This window comes from Corvus kubaryi, unplaced genomic scaffold (assembly GCF_017639235.1).
Source record: "Corvus kubaryi isolate FWS band 111438036 unplaced genomic scaffold, C.kubaryi_AGA036_p1.0 74, whole genome shotgun sequence".
Taxonomy (NCBI): Eukaryota; Metazoa; Chordata; class Aves; order Passeriformes; family Corvidae; genus Corvus; species Corvus kubaryi.
In genome coordinates, this window is record NW_024582061.1 from 1,875,609 (window position 1) to 1,895,752 (window position 20,144).

The 20,144-nt window shown below is 45.6% G+C and overlaps 1 protein-coding gene and 1 long non-coding RNA gene across 13 annotated transcripts in view; one reads left to right on the plus strand and one right to left on the minus strand.

Annotated features, from left to right (window-relative positions):
• LOC121675199 (zinc finger CCCH-type antiviral protein 1-like) overlaps positions 1-578 on the minus strand; it is a 26,921-nt gene extending 26,343 nt beyond the window's left edge. For 2 of the 5 annotated variants that reach the window (XR_006019988.1, XM_042050378.1), the window contains exon 1: positions 190-578. Coding sequence is in view for 4 of the 5 variants with exons in the window: in XM_042050378.1 (XP_041906312.1) it covers positions 190-470 (281 nt within the window). In the remaining variant the exon portion in view is untranslated. The remainder of the gene's footprint in view (positions 1-189) is intronic. The other 3 variants (XM_042050379.1, XM_042050380.1, XM_042050377.1) reach the window with 2 other exon arrangements.
• LOC121675203 overlaps positions 1-20,144 on the plus strand; it is a 37,513-nt gene that overhangs the window by 783 nt on the left and 16,586 nt on the right. For 2 of the 8 annotated variants that reach the window (XR_006019990.1, XR_006019995.1), the window contains 5 exons: positions 167-438; positions 6,868-8,395; positions 8,496-8,540; positions 9,482-9,610; positions 14,721-14,974. This is a non-coding gene — a long non-coding RNA (uncharacterized LOC121675203). Of the gene's footprint in view, positions 1-166; positions 439-6,867; positions 8,396-8,483; positions 8,541-9,481; positions 9,611-13,806; positions 13,844-13,955; positions 14,043-14,720; positions 14,975-16,292; positions 16,638-20,144 lie in introns of those variants that run through there. The other 6 variants (XR_006019996.1, XR_006019992.1, XR_006019993.1 and 3 more) reach the window with 5 other exon arrangements.

Genomic DNA, 20,144 nt, shown 5'->3' on the forward strand with positions numbered 1-20,144 from the left:
GGGTTTGGGGGGATATGAGCGGGTTTGGGGGGATATGAGGGCGCTTGGGGGATGTGAGAGGTCTGGAGGGGTTGTGAGGGGTTTGTGTGGAGGGGAGGGTATTGGGGGGCGTGTGGGGATTGGGGGATGGGAGGGGATTGGGGGGCACCCTCTGCCGTCTCCACAGGCTCCCCGCGCCCCCGCGCTCACCTGGGCCGCAGGTGGCACCTGCCCATGAGGTGCAGCTTGCAGAGGTGCAGCCGCTCGCAGCCGTGGCACTCCTTGCGGACACAGACCCGCACGTCCGTCACAGCCAGGACCTCCGTGCCGCCCTCCACCACCAGGAACCGCCGGGGGCCCGCCGCCGACAGCGTGTCCTGCAGCTGCGGCGCCGAAAGCCCGACGTACTCCTGCAGCTCCCGCAGCCCCAGCCGCCCGCCATGGGAGCACAGCGTCTGGGTGAGGAAACTGAACACGGCCGGGTCGCTCATCCTGCCCCTCCGCCTGGGACCGGACCGCGAGCGAGAGTGTGGAAGTAGCGGGGCGGGAACACGACCAGGAGCAGGAGTAGGGCGGGGACTCGTCGCCGCCTCTCGGCCGCGCTGGACGAGAACCGAAACCGAAGGCACGGGCGGGGCCAGCGGCTCGGGCCGCGTTGGGGGCAGGGATCCGCCGAGCCTCGAGGCCTTCTTGGCTGAATATCACATAGGAAACTAATAATGCAAGAAGTGATGGAAAGGACTGTGAGGTTTCCTTGTTATTATTACAGAATCGCAGAGTGGTTTGGGTTGGAAAGGACTTAAAGATCATCTGGTTCCGCCCCATACACTGGGCAGTCTCCTTCCACTAGACCAGGTTGCTCCATGCCCCATCCAACCTGGCGTGGAACACTTCCAGGGATGAGGCAGCCACATTTCCTCACCTTGCAACTTTTGCTTTCTCTACACCAACATGAATCTAGTACAGGGCATTAAGCATATAATGCAGGATAAAACACATAGCATACACAAGTAACTCAAGTATTTATGTGGTGATGCCATTAATTTTCTTTCTTCCCGAGTGGCAGTGAGCTGCTGATCAGTGCTGTTTGCAGCAGTGTCCTGGCAGGGCTGTGAAGCTGTGCTTGTTTTGGCTGGAGTAGGGTTCATTTTCTTCAAGTGGTTGCTATGAGGCTGTGTTTTGTTTGCTATGAGGCTGTCCTGGACACAGGGATGATAATAGAGATGTTTTCATTATTGCTGAGCAGTGCTTGCACAGAGCCAAGGCCTTTTCTATTCCTTGTACTGCCACACTGGGGAGGGGGCTTGGGGTGTGTGGGAAGCTGTGAGGAGGGACAGTCGGGAGAGGTGACCCCAAGTGACCCAAGGGGATATTCCATACATAAGGCATCATGCTCAGTATACTAGGGAGGAACGGAGAGGGGAGGGGGGAGGAGGAAGGCTGGGACATTTGATGTTACAGCGTTTGTCTTCCCAAGACGCAGCGACATGTGATGGGGCCCTGCTCTCGTGGATGTTATAAGTTTTGTAATCAAGTAATAACACACTTTAATTTTCTTAAATGGAATTTATTAATAATTAAGCAAGTAGAATGTGAGCAAAAGCAGCGCTGGGTGACAGGGGAGTCTCCGCTCCACCAACTGTCACACACTTCTAGTTGTGGGCAGAGTTTTTATATTTTCGTACTTCCGTATTCGTGTCTTTCTGTCGTCCTTCCGTTTCCTCACTAGTGGTTAGTTCTGCGCGTGTATTTTTAGTTGCTAGGGGGTCTTTTCTGCCTCCGGGTGGGCTTTGGGAGGAAGTAAGGAGTCTTCCTCTTGTATCCTTTTCATGACCTTCATCTTTCTCTTCAATATTTGGTATAATATCTCTTTACTTACATAACTTATAAGCGGCAGCAGTACATATTTGGCAATACATATTTTACAAGCTGCAAAGACACATCTTTGGCAATTCATATGGTTCCGGTTATATTGGCGCAATTCTGCAAGCGTATCCTCCTTCAACCACAGAGGAGAACTCATCTACCTCCATAGTTTAATAAACATTTGCAGCTTTTAACAGTGGACATGAACACCTGCCTGCCCTTGGGAAGCAGGAAATTAATTCCTTCATTTGCTTTGCTTGCGTGTGCAGGTTTTGCTTTCCCTGTTACACTTTCTTTATCTCAATCCAGGAGTTTTCTAGCTTTTACCCTTCTGATTTCTCTCCCCAGTCCCGCTGTAGGGGAGTGAGTGAGTGGCTGCCTGGGCTGGGCTGCTGGCTGGGGTTAAACCACGACAGAAGCAGCAGTGCCAGGTTCCTGTTAGTGCTGAAGTAGGGCTGGGGAGGGTCTGTGGGAAGGGGAAGAAGCACAGCAAATAGTGAATCGAAAGACGGGTGAGGTATACTGAAACCCTTTGGCAATGCAAGTTTCAGGGACAGTATCAACTGCTCCCTCTGGATCAGGAAATTAACCTTGAAAATAAAGTGAATGGCCTGTGTTGCCTGTTGCTGATGCCTGATTTAAAAGGCATGTGAAACGACAAAGTCACAGTCACTGTTCAGGCCACAGAGAGAACCACCCCCAGAAGTAAGGCCCAGGTGGTACTGCCTGTGGTAAGCTCTTTCTTTGTTGTTGGAGGCTATATAAGAATCTTTTCTTTGGGCATATTTCCCCATATCTGTCCCCTTGCTAAGATAATCGAACCAATGAAATGATTTTTAAAAAGCATTAGAAAAGGAGAGGTAGAAGGAGGAGTTTGCCACGTCACAGCTTTAGAGAAGTAAATTGACAGTTCTGGGTTGGTTTATGCTCTAGGTGTGGATATTTGCATTCTCAGGTTGTCAACAGATCATCAAGGATAATAAAACTCAGATCCATACTCAGGGTCGTTTCAGGACTGACTGATAAGGTAGCAAATAATTCAAACATTGAGTCAGCAATATATTGCCAACTTTAAACAGTAGATAATAATAAAAACTAAGGCAAACTGTACAGTAATTTGCTTATATTTATTTGTCTTTTGTTTTTTCAGCCAGTTCCAGTTAAAACATACATTTCTGCATTAATCCACCCAGAAATCTGAATTACTACCAGGAGCTTTGCTGAATACTTTATTGAAACAGTGTTAACAGTATGGAGCAGGAAAGTAAAGTGAAGCACCACAAGCAGAAAGAAGCTACAAATGCAAGCATGTTCTATTGTCCACTTAAATACAATCAGGAAGGATTTTGGATCAGGCCTGAGTAAAAGCAAACAAAGAAACATTGCTGGATTTATCCTGTTTGTTGGTAATGCCCAAATCATTGACTTCCTTAGCAACTTTAAACAGAACCAATTTATGTCAAACAACACAACTGGGTGAGGCAAAAGGGATAACCGTATCAAGGAGTCCCAAATTATTGTTATTTTCATAGTGATTCCAGCCTTAAGTATCAAGTCCTTTGCTTCAAGTTAAAAACCACTGTGGCTGGATTGCTGTAACCTCTTGCTACCCTGTAAATCTTTCTCTCTGGTGTCCTCCACTTGCAGCTGTAGTATTTCCTTGTTTGCCCTGACTCTGGTATTCAGCTGACTCTGTAGTAAGCAAAATCAGCTTTCAGAGACTTGAAACTGAAATATTGATTGGTATGAACAAAGTATGAATGGAAGTGGCTGTGTGCAAGCACCAAAAGAAACAGCAGAGCAAAGGTTAAAAGAATGGCCTGTGTTAGTAACCAAAATCACAGCTTGAGGCATGAAACAATCTGAGAAATGAATTGTTTTTCTCAAACCAGAAGTTCTGCATTCCGTAGCATAGACAACTTGTCAGCAGAAAATCCTACCATCTGACATGCTGGACATGGCAGGAAGATGCAGCATGTCAGATGTTTCCTGTTTGTTTAACTGGGAGCAGACCATAGAACGAGGAAACAGAAAATGAGCAAAGAAGTTCCATGACGTGCACGGAGGCAGAAGTAGCCAGACTGTTAAGCACACGGATGCCACAGTCAGTGCTGGGTCCCACGAGCTTTCAAGACCCTTCCAAAGCAGTTTTCCACTGCCAGTGGAAAATAACACAAGATTTACTGAAAGAGTGTGATGGTTGGTGCCCATCCCTTTTGTTACATGCAACATGGATCCTGGCAAAACCAGCACCCCTCGGGGGCTGTGAGTAAGCGGTTTTGACAGTGTGAACAGAGTTGGATAAATTGAATGAATGTGAATGAAAGCTGGGGAAGTGAGTGAAATGAATGCATACCTAAATGCAACTTCTGCAACTTGACTAGGTGCAGATGGATTTTGAAAAAAATGTTGCCTTGTTTGATGTATCTGCAGTCGAAGTGTGCAGGGCGTGGTTACACTGGATTCTGTGGAGCTGCCCTGCTCTATGTGACGTGGAGGCTATTCCTGCTCTAAATAGTTGGTGCAGCTGAGCTTCCTTGTGTCTGACCACATCAGCAGTTCTGTCCGTCCGGGGATGGCTAAAGTGTGCGAAACACCCTGGGAATAAAGCTGTCAAACCGGCTTTCCTTTTTTTTTTTTTTTCCCCTGGCTTGTGACCTGTTCAGTTTCTCTTGTTGTCACCCAACTTCCTGAGATGCCTTTCAGGTCTCAGCTTTGGCTCACCTTACAGGTATTCTCTGCCCCACGTCCAGCTACTTTTCTTGCCTTGGATTCCTTAGACTGTTTCAAATAGCATTTTGCAGAACATCCTGGGACCACTGTTTTCTTGTTCCCCCCTCCATTTCTTACACAGCCTTCCACCAGTTCAGTACTATTTGCTTACTTAGCTAATGGCTGCGTTTACAACTTGCCTGAGGCTTTCCAGATAATTTTGAGGCTTCTTTGTTCTGTGGAAACTGTTAAACTATGTGATAACAGTTCAGCTGGTGGGAGGTGTGTCAGACATTGAAATGTTATAGTTTATAACTTAAACATTTTCAAGAAGGACTTTTAAAACTGTATTACAAAAGCTGCAGAGAATACCACCATACCCTGAACAGGCCTTCGGAGTGAGGCCCTACACACCGCTGGCTGATGGAGATAAGATAAAATGACTCAGGTCTGGTCTGGGGGAGAAGAATACATTCAGAGGGATCAAGCTTAGCACCTTCAGGGTGGAGACCACAGCCCCAAGGCTATCAGCTGCCAGGCTCGCACCAAAGGGTGGAGGGAGAGAGACCTTGGGTGTGTGTTGGAAAAGCCTCTGGTCAGAGACGAAGTGACCACCCATCCTCCACTGTGCAGAGGAGCCCAGTTGTGGGGCCCCTTCACCGCGGGGAAAAAGCTTATCCATAGCAGAAGGGGGTGTCGTGGCCCATCAAAGGCCCCCCCAAAGGGGTTCCCCAGACCCTGCAACGGAGCAGGTTTTAATCTCGTTTTTGGGTATATTTTGAACCTTCAAAGTTCTTTCCATTTTATACGCAGAGACTTAATTTTCTTTGCTCTTCTGTGTTTAATACCGGATTGTAACAGAGGTGGGAGCTCTCTTCTCACCTGACATGCCTGCCCCACACAAACCCAGTAACTGCAGTCAGTTCAGACTGTCTCATCCCCAGCACAGGGACTGGAAGAAGACACAGTGTTCACTGTAAATTTTAACTGTGTCTCTGAAACATAGATTTAGAAGAAACATAAAGATTTTAGTTATAGGCTAGCTGTGTTGAGATTAGTTGGAATAGGAAAGAACTTGGGCCCAGTGAGAGTTAATTAAAATAGTTAGGAGAGCTGGACCTGAAATGGGTTTTAAGATGTTAGTAACTGATTGCCAAATAACTGATGATCTGTCATCTGCATGTTTGCTTAGCTGTGCTTAGAACGAGCAGTAGAAACATTGATAAGTTGTTGTAGAGAGCAAGGACAATCACCAATCTCCTCCCTTTGTGGGAACTTGTCCAAAAGTCATGAAAGAAGAAACTTAGAGGTCACTAAAGTAATTAGGATTGTTAAAGCTCAGAAAGGCAAAAAGGTCAAAATGAGGAAGATGAGTTACTTCATCTTTTTTAGGACCACTGACCCAATTCAAGACCACCGACTCAATTCAGGACACACACTATGCATTCTTAATGACATTTAAGCTCATTTCTATACGAAGTGGAGAATGGGAGGTATTAATGTTATGAATATGCATTTGTATTTTGGATATTCATAATATTTGGAAATAAAAAGTGTCGTGTTTGCTTGGATCAGGGCCCTGCATCTTAGGGAGCTATCCCACGCAGTGCCTGGTGCCAAATAAAACATACACTTTCTAACTCTAAACTGTTAGATAGTTTGTGTCCGTCTCAGTTGGATACCGATATTAGATCGATATTCATATTTTGGTAAATCAACTCTGCTCACATCCCTTCCTGGAGCGGATTGGGCTGTGGGGCTGGCTGGGCAGGGACATGCCTCCCAGGCACCTGTCCAGAGAGAAGGAAAAGGAGCACGATCCAAAGGAGAAAAAGCCAGTTGGGATTGTACAAGAAATGGTGAAATTATTATGAGAAATTTAGAGAAGGAACAAGTGTGGGAAAATAAGGGGATAGTCAGTGACTGGAGTGTGTGTAGATGTGTATGTGATGGACCAGCTGGTGTAAAGGTGAAGGCTTGGGAGCTGGGGGCAAGTGCATCTCCAGGGACCCGCTCAGGATGTGATGGGACCTGTTTGTCTCTAGGGGCAAAACCACGGGGAGGTCAGCTATGAGACCGGGAATGTCCTGGCTAGCTCTGTGTGACAGTCTGTCCTGGCAGCTGGAATGTGACTGTGCCTTGTGGGTCCCTCTGTGTGACCACAGCGTGAGACTGCTGCAGTGTGGGAGTGGGGGTCATGTGCCTGGGAAGCCTCACCTTATAAGAGATCTTATAATAAGATAAGAGATCTTATCTTATAAGATAATAAATAAATAAGAGATAAGAGATCTGAGACACCTGTTCTCTTAGGTGGAGGACAGCCCAGCAGCTGGAATTACAGGAGAGGAAGGGAGAAGAGAAGGAGAAAGATACACCTGGAATGGCAAATTCTCCCAACAGTGCCAAGAAGGAGAGCTGTGATGAGTCCTCTGGGCCCTTTCCCAGGACACTCCCTGCCCCTCCACTGCCCCCCTCCTCCCTCTTTCCCACAGCACTGCAATTTTTAAATTTTGACTCCCTTGTATCTCCTTTCTCCATCTTTCTCTGAGCGGTTCCCTGTCCCTGTATTTGCCCTATAATCCCTGGCTGCTTCTTCCTTTGCTGTCTCTCTGTCTCTGGCTCCCAGGCAGTATTTTGGAGTTCTTCCCTCTCTGTCCTGGAGCCTGTTAGTGTTTCTCCTATCTCTGTGTCTCTCTGTCCGGCAGATTGTCCCTGTTCAAGGTTTTTCTGCTTGGCTCTGTAGCACGGAGTGAGTCTATTTCTGTCTCTCTCTCTCTTTGCTCTGCTCCCTGCCCTTCATTTTGAAATCCTTCCTCTCTGTCCTGTGGCCTACTGTGTTCTTTCTCTGTCTCTCCTTTTTCTGGTTCCCAGTCCCTATTTATCAATTACTTCTTTCTCTTTCAGTCTGGGCTGGATCACAATCTTTAATTCCTCCTTTCTTTCCCTGAGGTCCATCTTTCTTTCTCCTGCCCACCTTGGGCTCTCTGTCCCTGTTTTAATTCCTCTCTCCCTGCTGTGCTTCCTGTGCAGGTGATCCTGTGTCAGGTCTTTATCCTATCTTTTAATTTCTTACTCTCCCTCTGTTATCCCATTGCTGTCATATTGTTTTGCCATCTCCGTGTTCAGCTCCATATTCCTGTTTTTCCCTTCTCCTCTCTCTGCACCCTGTTGCCCCTGGCTGTTTTTAATTTCTCCATCTCTCTCTGCCTGGCTCCAGCTCCAGCTCCCTGTTTCTTCATTCCTTCCTCTCTGTCTTGTAGCCCATCAGTATTTTTAATTTCTCTGACTCTCTTTGTCCTGCTCCCTGTGGTTCAGCTTCTTCCTTCTCAGCCCTGTGGACAGTGTGATGCTGGTTCCTTCTCTGCCTCTCCTTTTCCATTTCCCTGTTGCTTGCTTTGAATCCCATGCACTCCCTGCATCTTATTTCTTCCCACCCCCGTGTTTTAATTCCCCCCTTCCTGCTGCACAGCCCGTTGCTTTTTCCTTTTTTCATCTCTCTCCATCCATCTTGCTGTGCCCACTTTTTAATCCTTCCCCTCTGCTCTGTACCCTGCTGCTATTTTTCCCCTTTTTGCATCTGTTTGTCCAGCTGCCTATCCCTAGAGGTTCATTCTGCCCTCTTCCTCCTGCACCGACCGCTGTTCCCCACCATCGCCATCCCTCTCTGCTCCCAGTGCCTCTGTGGCTAGCTTTCTGTGTCTGGTAACTAATTGCTCTCTAGATCCCGACTTTTCTCTCCGCTCACTCTTAGGACACGGCTGGGATATGGATGGGGTCTGCGTCCCGTCTGCCACCCGCTGACGGATCTCGGTACTGCTGCTGCCTCCGCCACGCCCGGGTGGGTTCATTTAGGGATCCCCCCACCCCCCCTTAATTATTACAGATTGGGGGGTCACCCCAAAGCCTCCCCCATTTCACCCCTAAAGTCCCCCCGACAGGATCCAGCACATGCGGACGATCGATGGGGAAACTGCAACGGGCTGGTGAGTTTTGGGGTGCCCTGGCATTTTGGGCAGTGGTTTCCATAAATTCGGAGGTTCTCTCATAATTTTTGGCGGGTTTAAAATAATTTTTGGGGTGGCGCAGTAATTTTGCGGGGGGGGAATCCCATAATGCTGGGAAGTTGCCCTGTCATTTGCGGGGGATTCCCCATCATTTTGGGGGAGTCCCTCATAATTTTGGAGGATTCCTAGTAGTTTGGTGGGGTCTCCTTATTACGGGGGGGAGGGGGAAGTACCCATAATTTTGGGGCTGATGCGCGTCATTTTGAAGGGGTTCTTTGGTTTGAGGCTATGGGGTGGAGGGTCCTGGGCCCTACAGGGTTGCCTGACTCCTCCCCTGAGGCCGTGGGGGTCTTGGAGGGGAGGAAGGGGGGAGGGGGGGGGCTAAGGGAATGTCTCGTCTCTATGGGGCAGCCCTGGGTCCCCTATGGGGACTGTAGGACGCGCTCCTAGAGGGTGTTCCCCGTGTCTTTCTCCCCAGTGCTTTTTCAATGACTCCTCGTTATAAAGTAATCAAAATCCACAGAGACGGGGGCGTGGCTCGTACCTGCCTGTTACGCTGGGGGGACACGCGTCAGGAATCTCCAGATCTCCTCTGGAACCCCCTTCTGTGCCCCCTAAAATGGGAACTGGGACCCCCTGGGACCACGCTGCCAGGTCTGGGGTGATGTCTCGGCTACATTGCCACGGATTCCCCCCCAGTATTGTGTTTGCACAGTTGGTGACAGTCCTGGAGAATTGGGGGATATTTGGCACGATCCAGCAATGCCTGGTGGCCTCATTAGGAATTAATGACGAGGAAAATGGCCAGGAAATGGGGAATACGACACGGTTTTACAGTCTATGTTATTTTGTAGGAGGCAGGAAAAATAGGATAATGTCTCTTAGGGAGATTTTTTTTTTTTTTTTTTTTTTTCTTTAAGAGGTAATTGGGATGCAAAGAAAAACGGATCTGTGCCGCAGGAATCCCGAGGGAATGCAAAGTGTGATTAAAACTGGGGTGGCAACTCAGCATCCGAACTCAGGGGCACATCCAGGCTCTCCTGTCCCAGGTGAGTCCCCGTGAGTAACGGAGGCAGTTTAGAGAAGCCTCGGGAAGGCGGAGTTGGGAAACAAGGACTAGATCAAAAGAGGCAAGAACTGTGGCAGGAATTGGGCTGGACAGAAGAGGACCGGAGGCAGCTCTGTTTTACGTGAAATGCGCAATTCGCTTTTCCTGAGGACTCTATCCAGGTGCACAGAGTCCACTCGAGGCGCTTTGGAATCACGGCAGGAGGGAGGGCGCCGGGCTCCGGACGGGAGCAGCGACACGGCGGCCCTCCTTTACGGCAGTGTGGCGGGCACGGCGGGGCGGTGGCTGTGCTTTACGGCAGTGTGGCGGGCACGGCGGGACGGTGGCTGTGCTTTACGGCAGTGTGGCGGGCACGGTGGGACGGTGGCTGTGCTTTACGGCAGTGTGGCGCCATGAGGTGGTAGAGTGCTTTACGGCAGTGTGGTAGCCCAGGTGGTTACAGCCCAAAAATGCCTGAAAATTCATAGGGAGGGTGTGTAAAATGCTAAATCCTGTTAATGTTCTCATTTATATGTGTATATCGACAGGTAATAATAATTTATATAAAAATTGATTTCGAAATAAACCCCCGTACCTGCCATATTATATACAGGGCTTAAGAATATAAGAACTTCTTAATAGATCCATTGGGCTTGAAAATACAAATACAACTTTTTAATATATAAATGAAACTATAATTAAGGGCTTGAAAATGTGAGAAATTATTATCTATATGAAGGAAATAGAAATAGCTATTTGTGGTGAGCTAGGCGAGGAGCAGAGCAGTTGCTGAGTGTCATCAGGGTAAAATTGAGGTAATCTGTAGGAGGCAGGTAGGAAAAATTTGGGAGATAAAGGCTGTATTGTAGAGAATGAAGATATTGAGATGAAAACAAAGTAATCAGTAGTGCAGAAGTGGGGAGGATTTGGGTGATAAAATTTGAAGTAATCCCTAGGGGAAAGAATGAAGGTAAAAATGAGGTTCTTAGTAGAAGACATTTTGGGGGTAAAATTGAGGTAATTTGTATTGGACAGGTAGGGAAAATTTTGAAGATAAAAGTTGAGGTAATCTGTAAGGGATGGTGGCTATTTTGGAAAGAAATCATGAGCTAATCTGTAAGGGACAGAATAAACATTTTGGGGGATAAAAGAGGTGATCTGGGGTTCTAAAATCTAGGTAAACTGCAGGGCACATAATGAATATTTTGGGGGTATAATCTGATCTAATTAGTAGGTGACATTTTTGGGGTAAAAGTGAGGTTATTTGTAGGGGACAGGTAGGGAGAATCTAGGTGTAAACCCTAAGGTAATCTGTAAGGCACAGAATGAACTTTTTTTGGTAAATGTGAGGTAACCTACAGGGGACAGAATGAACATCTTGGGTTTAATATCTGAGGTAATCAGTAGGGGACAGAGAGAACATTTTGAGGTAAAATTGGGGTAATCAGTAGGGAACATCTTGGGAGTAAAACCTGAGGTAATCAGGGGATGTTTTGGGGTTAAAATCTAAGGTAATTTTCTAGGGGACAGAATGAACGTTTTTGAGGGAAAAGCAAATGGATTGGGAGGGGGAGCACGGGTGATGTTTTTGAGACAAATGCTGAATTAATATAGATGAAACAAAATCAGCCTTTCTTGGGTGGTGAATCTGGGGCACTTTAGAGAGAAAAAAAGAATCTTTCTGAGAGAAAGTAGGGGACTGAATAGTTTGGAGAAGAAATTTGAGGTCATCTGTAAGGGACAGAATGAACATTTTGCAGGGAAAATTGAGGTAGTTTATGGAAGGGTTTGGGCATTAGAATCTTACTTAATCTACAGGGGACAAGTATGGGACTTGTTTTTAGGGAACAACTGAGGTAGTGTATAGGGGAGAGAATGCAAAAAAACTACATAATCTGCAGAGGGGAATAAAGTGAATATTTTAGGAATGAAGCTGAGTTAGTCTTTTGGGGAGAGAATGAAAATATTGAGGTAAACTGAGGTAATCAGTAGAGGACAGTTAGGGAAAATTTGGGAGTAAAATTGAGATAATCTCCAGGATAGAGAATGGATATTTTGAGGTAAAAATGACATAATCAGTAGTGTATAGGAAGGAAAATTTTAGGGCTAAAAGTTGATATAATCTCTGTGGGAGAGAATGACCATTTTAAGATAAAATAATGTAATCTGTAGTGGACAGGTAGAGAAAATATTGGGGGTAAAACTTCAGGTAGTCTGTTGGGAGAGAATGATGAATTTGAGGTAAAAAATGAGGTGATGAGTAATGGACAGAAAGGGAAAATCTTGAGGGAAAATCTTGAGGAAATGAGTAGTGGACAGAGGGGAAGTTTTTAGGGTAAAACTTGAGGTAATGTGTAAGGTACAAGGAATTTTTGAGGCAAAATCTGAGGTAGTCTGTAGGGGACAGAATGAACATTTTGGGAACAAGATAGTGGTGATCAGGGATGCTTTGTGGTAGTAAAATCTAGGTAATGTATGGGGAAAAATAATATTTTAGGGGTAAAATATGAGTTAATCTGCAGGGTAGAGAAGGAATATATTGCAGTAAAAATGAGGTAATAGTAATGGGCACTTAGGGAAAGTTTTGAGCATAAAATATGAAGTAATCTGTAGGGGAGAGAATGAACATGTTCAGGTGAAACTGAATTTGAGTTAATGTGTAGAGAAGAGAAAAGAACGTTTTGAGATAAATATGAGGTGGTAAGTAGTGGACAGGTAGCAAAATTTTTGAGAGTAAACCTGGGGTGATCTATAAGCCAGAGAATGAACATTCTGAGGTAAAAATGAATTAATCAGGGTTCAGGTGGGGAAAATTTTGGGGGTAGAACTTGAGGTAACATGGAAGGGATAGAATATTTTTGAGGAAAATCCTGAGGTAATCTGCAGGGGACAGAATGGGCCTTTTGGGAATAAGACAGAGGTAATCAGTAGAATTTTTGGTGGTAAAATCTAGCTAATCTGAGGGGGGTGGGGAATTAACATTTTGGGGATAAAATCTGAGTTAATCTGTAGGGGACAGAATGAAAATATTGAGGTAAACTGAGGCAATCCATAGTGGACAGGTAGGGAAAATTTTGGCGGTAAAGCTTGAAATAATCTGTAGGGCAGAGAATGAACATTTGGAGGTAAAAAATGAGGTACTCAGTGTGGACAGGTAGGGAAAGTTTTGGCAGTAGCCTTTGAGGACATGAGATGCCAAGGGCTGTGGACACGCAGCTGTGCCAGTTCAATTAATGCAGAAGGAAAATCCAAGACTTCTCTAGCACGAGTATTTTAACTGGATGTGTGTAAACACCTTTTCGCTATGTCCTGCACTTGGGTCACAACACTCCCAGGCAGCTCCAGGCTGGGGCAGCGAGGCTGGAAAGTGCCTGGTGGGGAAGGACCTTGGGGTGCTGGTGATAGTGGCTGGACATGAGCCCAGGTGGGCAAGAGGCCAATGGCACCTGGCCTGCGTCACTGTGGCCAGCAGGCCGAGGGCAGTGACTGCCCTCTGTGCTGGGCACTGCTGAGGCACCTCGGGTGCTGTGTCCAGTTCTGGTCCCATCATGACAAGGATACTGAGGGGCTGGAGCATGTCCAGAGAAGGGAATGGAACTGGGGAAGGGTCTAGAGTGCCAGGAGTGCTGAGGGAGCTGGGCAGGCTCAGCCTGGAGAAAAGGAGGCTCCAGGGCTGCTCCATCTGCTCATCCCCAGCCTGGATTGATCTCGGGGGTTGTCCGGACCCAGGTGCAGCACCAGCACTTGCTCTTGTTGAACCTCATGGGATTCCCATGGGCCACTTCTGGGGCTTGTCCAGGTCCCTCTGGATTGGCCTCTCCTTCAGGTGTGTCACTGCACCCTCAGCTTGGTGTCATCTGCAAACCTGTTGAGGGTGCACTCGATCCCTTCCTCTGTGTTATTAATGGAGGTATTTAAATAACACTGATCCCAGTATGGACCCCTGAAGGACACCACTTGTCGCTAATATCCATTGGGACACTGAGCCATTGACCACAACCCTCTGGGTATGACCATCGAAGCACTTTTTTTTCCATCTAACAGTCCACTCATCAAATCCATCTCTCTCAAATTTATAGAGAAGGGTGTGGGGGACCATGTCTTTACAGTAGCCTTTTACAGCTGTTATAATAATAAGCTGTTACAAATTTTCATGCTTCTTTTTTACTTCTTTTCATGTTACTGCTTTGTTTCAAGAAGCTCCTTGAAATTCCCTGAAATCTGTTTCATACAGGTAATGGTCATATTCCCCTTTAACATAATCAATTTGGGGCACCTGCCTCCCAGATAATTTATATATTTGATCCATACACTCCCTGTGTGCACTCATATTTTTGTTCTAGCAGGTGTGCTGCTTCAGGTCATTTGCCAAGGCTGGACACAAGCACACAAAAAGGACCTTGCTGTCATAGTTATGAGTGCAAATCATCTAGGTAAGCATAGGTCAGCCAGAGGAGACCTTGTGCTGATAAACAAAAAAGCAAATTTTTCAAGGCAAGTGGCATTCTCATGGTTGTCAGTAGTAGGAAAAGAAAAGGGAAATATTCAGCTCTGGGTCATGTTTTTCTCAACCCTTCTGAGCAGAGGTACTGGGGGAAAACTTAATGCAAAACTTCAAGTGAAATAATGTTGAAACACTCTGCATGTGGATATAACCTGAGTTCTAACTGCAGTCTCTTAGAAGATTATGGAACAAACTCTTGGAAATTCATTTACCATTGTGTTTAACATCTTGTTAAATGAGGAGTGCACTCTTATCAAGCTGTGTGAAACTGGGAGGAGCAGTTGCTACACTGAGAATTAGGCTTGCCATTCACAGGGATCTTGACAAGGTGGAGAAATGGGCTGACAGTAACCCTGTGAAGGTTGAATGAGTGAATGTAAGTCCTGCACCTGGAAGGGAGTAATCCCTTGCAATCATACAGGCTGGGGCTGACTGTCTAGGAAGCAGATCTGCAGAAAAAAACCAGGGGGTTCCTTGTGAACAACCAGTTGCCCATGAGCTAGTGGTGTGGCCTTGTGGCAAAAAAGCCCATTGGCTTCCTAGGATGTTTTAGTAAGATGTAGCCAGCAGACCCAGGGAAGTGATCCTTCCTCTCTGCTTGGCCCAGGTGAGACCACAGTTGGAGTTCTGTGCCCAGTTTTGGGCTCCCCAGGATAAGAAGGATACCAACATACTGGCACAAGAGTAGTGGGAGACCACCAAGCTGTTTGAAGCTCTGGCATGTGACATGTGAGGAAAGGCTGAAAGAGCTCAGTGTGTCCAGCCTGGAACAGAGAAGGTGAAGGTGAGACCCTACTGTGTGTTCTACTATGAAAAGCATGGACAAAGAAAATGATTACAAGAAGAAGGATCCAGACTCTCAAGATGCACAAGGAAAGGACAAGAGGCAACAGACACAAACAATAAGATCTTCCAATTAGATACGGGGTAAAAACTCTTCCCACTGAGGATGGAGATCCAGCAGCCTCTTTGGGAACCTATCACCACTGTGGTGCCCAGAGAGGCTGCTGGAGTTTTTCAAAGCTTGACTAAGCAAGGTCCTGAGCAAAATCCATCTAACCTTGAAGATGGCTCTGCTCTGAACAGGAGAGTGGGTGAGCGGACCTCTAGGGGTCCCCTCCAACCTGAATTATTCAGTGATTCTATAAGGGGAGAAGGAGGAGTGATATCATCTTCTACCCTCCATTAAAGATTTCACCTTGAAACCTCAGACCACAATCCTACAGTCGCAGGAACACAAGTACATAGAGAACAGAACAGTGTGGAAAGGATGTGTTCCCATTTGGTCTAGCACATTCTGCATTGTGTTATAGAGGCTATTCTTGCTAGCAGTGCCTAGTGCCTCCTCCAGCACCACATCCACATCTGCGCTGTGTTGCCTCAGGCCTTGTGTGTTTTTATCTAGTTGCAGTTTCCTGGGCTTCCAAGTTCTCTAGCTTGCTTGAAAAGGGCTCTTTTTCAAGCCCAGCTGACCTTGTTTCCTGCTTGCTCTTCTTTCTCCTCTTTTCCTTCCTGTTAGCCTATTAAGTTCTTTTTGTCTGCATTGACCAAGATTCCAACTTCCTTCTAGCACTCTAGTTCTGTGCAGACTAAAGCCTTCCAGACATCAGCTAATGCTTAATGCTTGTTACAGTGCCCAGCATGATCTGCTATACTCATTTTTACCAGTGGCTCATTCTCCCAGGTAGTCTTTACAAGCATTACCTAAAATTTACCAGTTGTTAGCATAAGCCTGAATTCACAAGAGTTAATAGTACAGTGAAGACAGCATGGTGAGTCTCTTGAGCCCCTTGGTCTTTCCAGTAATCCTCCTTGCTGTGAGGTAGTGGGATGCTGAAAATCAGCAGGAGTTGCTTGCAACTCTTTGGGAAAGATTACTGTGATTTAGAGCCTGTGCAGTAAGCTAATAATAGAGGTAAATGATAAGAATTTAAAGAGAAGGATAAATGAAGCTAATGAAAATGAAGCAAAACTCCAACACGAAGTAAATGTTTAGATTAATAAAAAAAAAAAAATCCACAAAATTTCCAGTCATTAAGGATGGAAGCTGTATGAAGAAATAAACTGTAAAGAACAATAGGGAAGGCTGTGTTGTTCTCTGCTTAAAATCAGACCCACCACATGTCATGCTGTCAGTGCAAAGCACTTGGATCTTCCTATTCTCCTTTCCTACCTTCAGGGCTGAGCGTCTCACACAGCTGTGGTACCAGGCTGGGGCTCTTCTTCTCCCGTGGTGCTTCTGGGCCCAGGAGCCCCAAGAGTAGGAACAAAACTAAAGAGAGTTGATAGGCAGAAGACGTGTGGCTGTCAATGCCCCAGAAAGGCAAAGACTAAAAGACTGGTCAGAAATCAAAGGACCAAATAGGTGGCGATGACACAGTAAAAACCATGTTATGTCTTGGCTGCCCAGCTGCTTCTGGGGCCCTGGGAGAGGTGCATGGGATAAAAACAACCCATTTGAGAGACACAGAATCACACAATATGCTGAGTTGGAAGGGGCTCATCAGGATCATGGATTCTAACTCCTGGCCCTGCACAGACACCTCAACAATCCCGCCCCATGCCTGAGAGCATTGTCCAAACGCTCCTGGAGCTCTGGCAGCCTTGGGGCTGTGACCATTCCCTGGGGAGCCTTTTCCAGAGCCTAGTCACACTCTGGGTGAAGAACCTTTTCCTGATATCCAGCTTAAACCCTACCCTGGCACAGCTCCAGCTGTTCCCTTGAGTCTTGTCACGGGAGTGAAGAGATCAGTACCTGCGCCTCCACTGCTCCTCGGGAGGATGTTGAAGACTGCGATGAAGTCCCGTCAGTCTCCTCCAGGCTAAACAATCTGCTGGTGCGTTTGTAACCACTAGGTGGAACTCAACCTCTTTGCATTAATTTACTGATCATCCGCAGGGAGTTCATCCTGATTTTAGGTCAGGCTGTGGGTCTGGTAGCTGAATGTCGACACCTGTGCTCAGTAGCAAAGGGCTTTTATGGAAATACAGCAAGAGCTCCTAAAACACGGGTAAATAATTCATTCATTCCAGTGAGCAAGGATACTGAATATTTTATGTCCAAATCATGGTAATGTTATTGGTTCCTACTGAGTGGCACTAAAGCCTCGATGACTTGATGGAGAGCACTGGGATACAGCCTCCATTAGACAGACCACCAGCATATGATTTTGAATAAGTCATTTAGCATGGCTGTGGCTTGGTTCCCCCTTTGCTAAAGTGAGTTTTGAAACTGTCTGCCTTAAAGTGTGCTTGAGCATCCAGTGTGTTATTCTTGAAACTATTTAATACTCCTTGGTGCTGTACATCTTGCCAATACACAGTGGCAGACAAAAATGCAGTCATCTACAATACAAATCCTACACTCTGCTGTCCTTCAGTTTCTGAGACTCCAGACTTGTTTTCTTACAGCCCACTAAATAAAACAAACTAAAGGAAAGCTACCATTCATTTCTTAAAGGCTTAGAATATTTAATTATAATTAAAGAATAACCAGTATTATAAATCCTAGAAGCCCAAGGAAAGATCAGCTCTGTGTTGTGCTGTGTCTTGTACAAACAGAGTAAAAGGAATTCCTTCCCTTAAGCAGGTTACAGCCTTCACAGGAAAAAATGGACCTGGGGACAAAGAAAACAAGCAGTGCCCTAGTAAATGCAAAAAAAGCCATCACTTGACCTGAGGGAATTCAGAGGCAAAAGAGTAGCTCAGCAGCTTAGGACCACTGATGCTATGACTTTACAGCAATTTATACCAGGTCAGGATACGCCTCAGGTAGGGGAAGTGTCTTTCTTAATGTCCGATTCAAAGTCTAGCCTAGCATTGAACCAAATCTTCTGAATCTTGATCACAAGGCTTTGTTTTCATGCACTTGCTTCACCACTGGCTAGCCCCTGGAAAGGCAGCTTGCTTGTCAAAGCTTAAGGACTCCGCTGAAACATCATTGCACACAGCTTGTAGGAACCCAGCCGGGATTTCAGATGAGCACAGAGTAATGTGGAGAAAGAATAGTTCAGATCTGAAACAGAAGAGACTGAAAATTAATTGTTTTAAAGGAGTACCAGCTGGGAGGAGAGTAGAATTCTTGCTATTACCAAACAAATTTTTAAAATAGTTTGTGGTCATCTGTTTACCCATTGCTTTTCCTATCCCATATTGTTCCCCCTTGCCCCTAGCCCTGGCCCCTCCCTCGGGTTCTCCCTATTGGTTCCTGTACCCCAACTCCGCCCATATACCACCCCTGCGAGCTGACAAAACCCCCCTGCGCCCACATCACGAGGTCTTTTTGCCTCTGGGGGTCGCCAGGACGAGATGTAATCATTAAAGGTCCTCTGAAATCCTTATGGAGAGACTCTTCTTGCCTCCTTTGCCGTCACTGGGTTGTAGAGCTGATAGCTGGCCAGAGCAAGAGTGCAGAGCCACCCAAAAAAGGACTCCAGGAGGGCAGAATGGCTGACCTGCCCTAAGCAGCCCCACTGAGCTCTCAGGGAAACCTAGCATTACAACAGTAGTTCCTATTCTAAATGATGCTTAATGATTAAGTATTGCCTTTTCTCACCAAACACAGTATCTGTAGCTGTTATCAGGTAAGTAGGTTGCGTGTTAATTGAATATATTGTTCCAGATGCATTAGCCACCTTCAGAGTCCATAGAGATTATTTTTCCTTACCTGCATTGAGGTGATACTGTGACTATATTAATAGTAGCAGTATAATTCAGAGCAACGCAGAGATATTTGATTTCTCGAGACACATGAGAGGCAGATGGCTCCAAAATATTTTTCAATAGTTATTTCACCATTCAAATAAAATCTAAAAACCAGAAATAATGGTAATAATGGTGATTATTCTGAGAAAAAGACTCTTTGTCAATTTGTATGTATAAACACCAAGAAGCTAGTGAAAATCATCAGAATATTGAAAATGGAGCAGGAAAACCTGCTCTGTTAGTAGGAGATTAATGGCCTTTCTGATGTACAGTCCTGCGGAGAAAGAAAAGACAGATTTCTTACAAGTACCTTTTGCCAATTGTCCAAAGCATGAAAGCAAAGGGGTAGGGAAGTTAGTTCCTAATCTAATTTAGCAACTAATTGATAGATTATATGAAATACATGAATTGATAGCAGAACAATCCAAATCTGTAACTTAAAAGTTTGTACAGTAGGCTTTTAGTCTTCCAAATTCAGCTTGGAGGTTTAACAGGAGCAGTTTACAGAACCTAATCTGAAGCCAGTGAAGTTTCCTTTGGAGGGGTTCAACTGGGAGAGTAAAGCTCCAGAGAAATCATTACAGGTGAGGTTAGTACCAGTCACACAAAAACGGCACAGAAAAAGAGAGGATGAGCACTGTCCATATGGAAAGCTCCTCCTGATTCATAGACCAAGGTAAGAACATTGCTCTTCCCACTTTCGGCATTTCTTCCTGTCTGTGTGGTGTTACTCAAGCAAGATACAAACTTTTTCTCAATAGAGGAAGATCAGTCAAATGAGGTACTTGGATTGAGAATAGGTCAACAAGGAGTTTGTTAATTGGAGTCTTGCCTTGCATGTGAATTTCCTGGCTTTGGTCAGTGTACTTCTTCTGTTTCACAAATGCTAACAACTGAACAAATCCATCTTCCTGCTCTTGGAAAAAAGCAGTTTGCCTCAGAGACTTTCAAATATTCTTGGAAATAAGGACATAAGTGAAATGAAGAAGTAACTGACTTGTAAAAAGGGAGTAGCAGAGTTGTAGCACTCTTGGCATATAAGAGACTGTGCTTGTAATGATAAATTTTATTAATATGATATAAAGTAGCAAAGCTTTAAAACAGTAACTAATACTTAGCAACACATTGCTGATCCTAAGAGTAAATAATACATGCCCATTCTTTCTTCACTTCCATAAAACTATTTGCAGTGGTCATGCAGAAATAGTGTCTTCCAGATGGATACTACTGACATGCATTCACAATTTGTGCTTTATTATAAAATCCCTGTTGTTGGGGAAGATGGAACAGGAAAACCTTGGAAATATGATTGCCTGACAAAAGATTT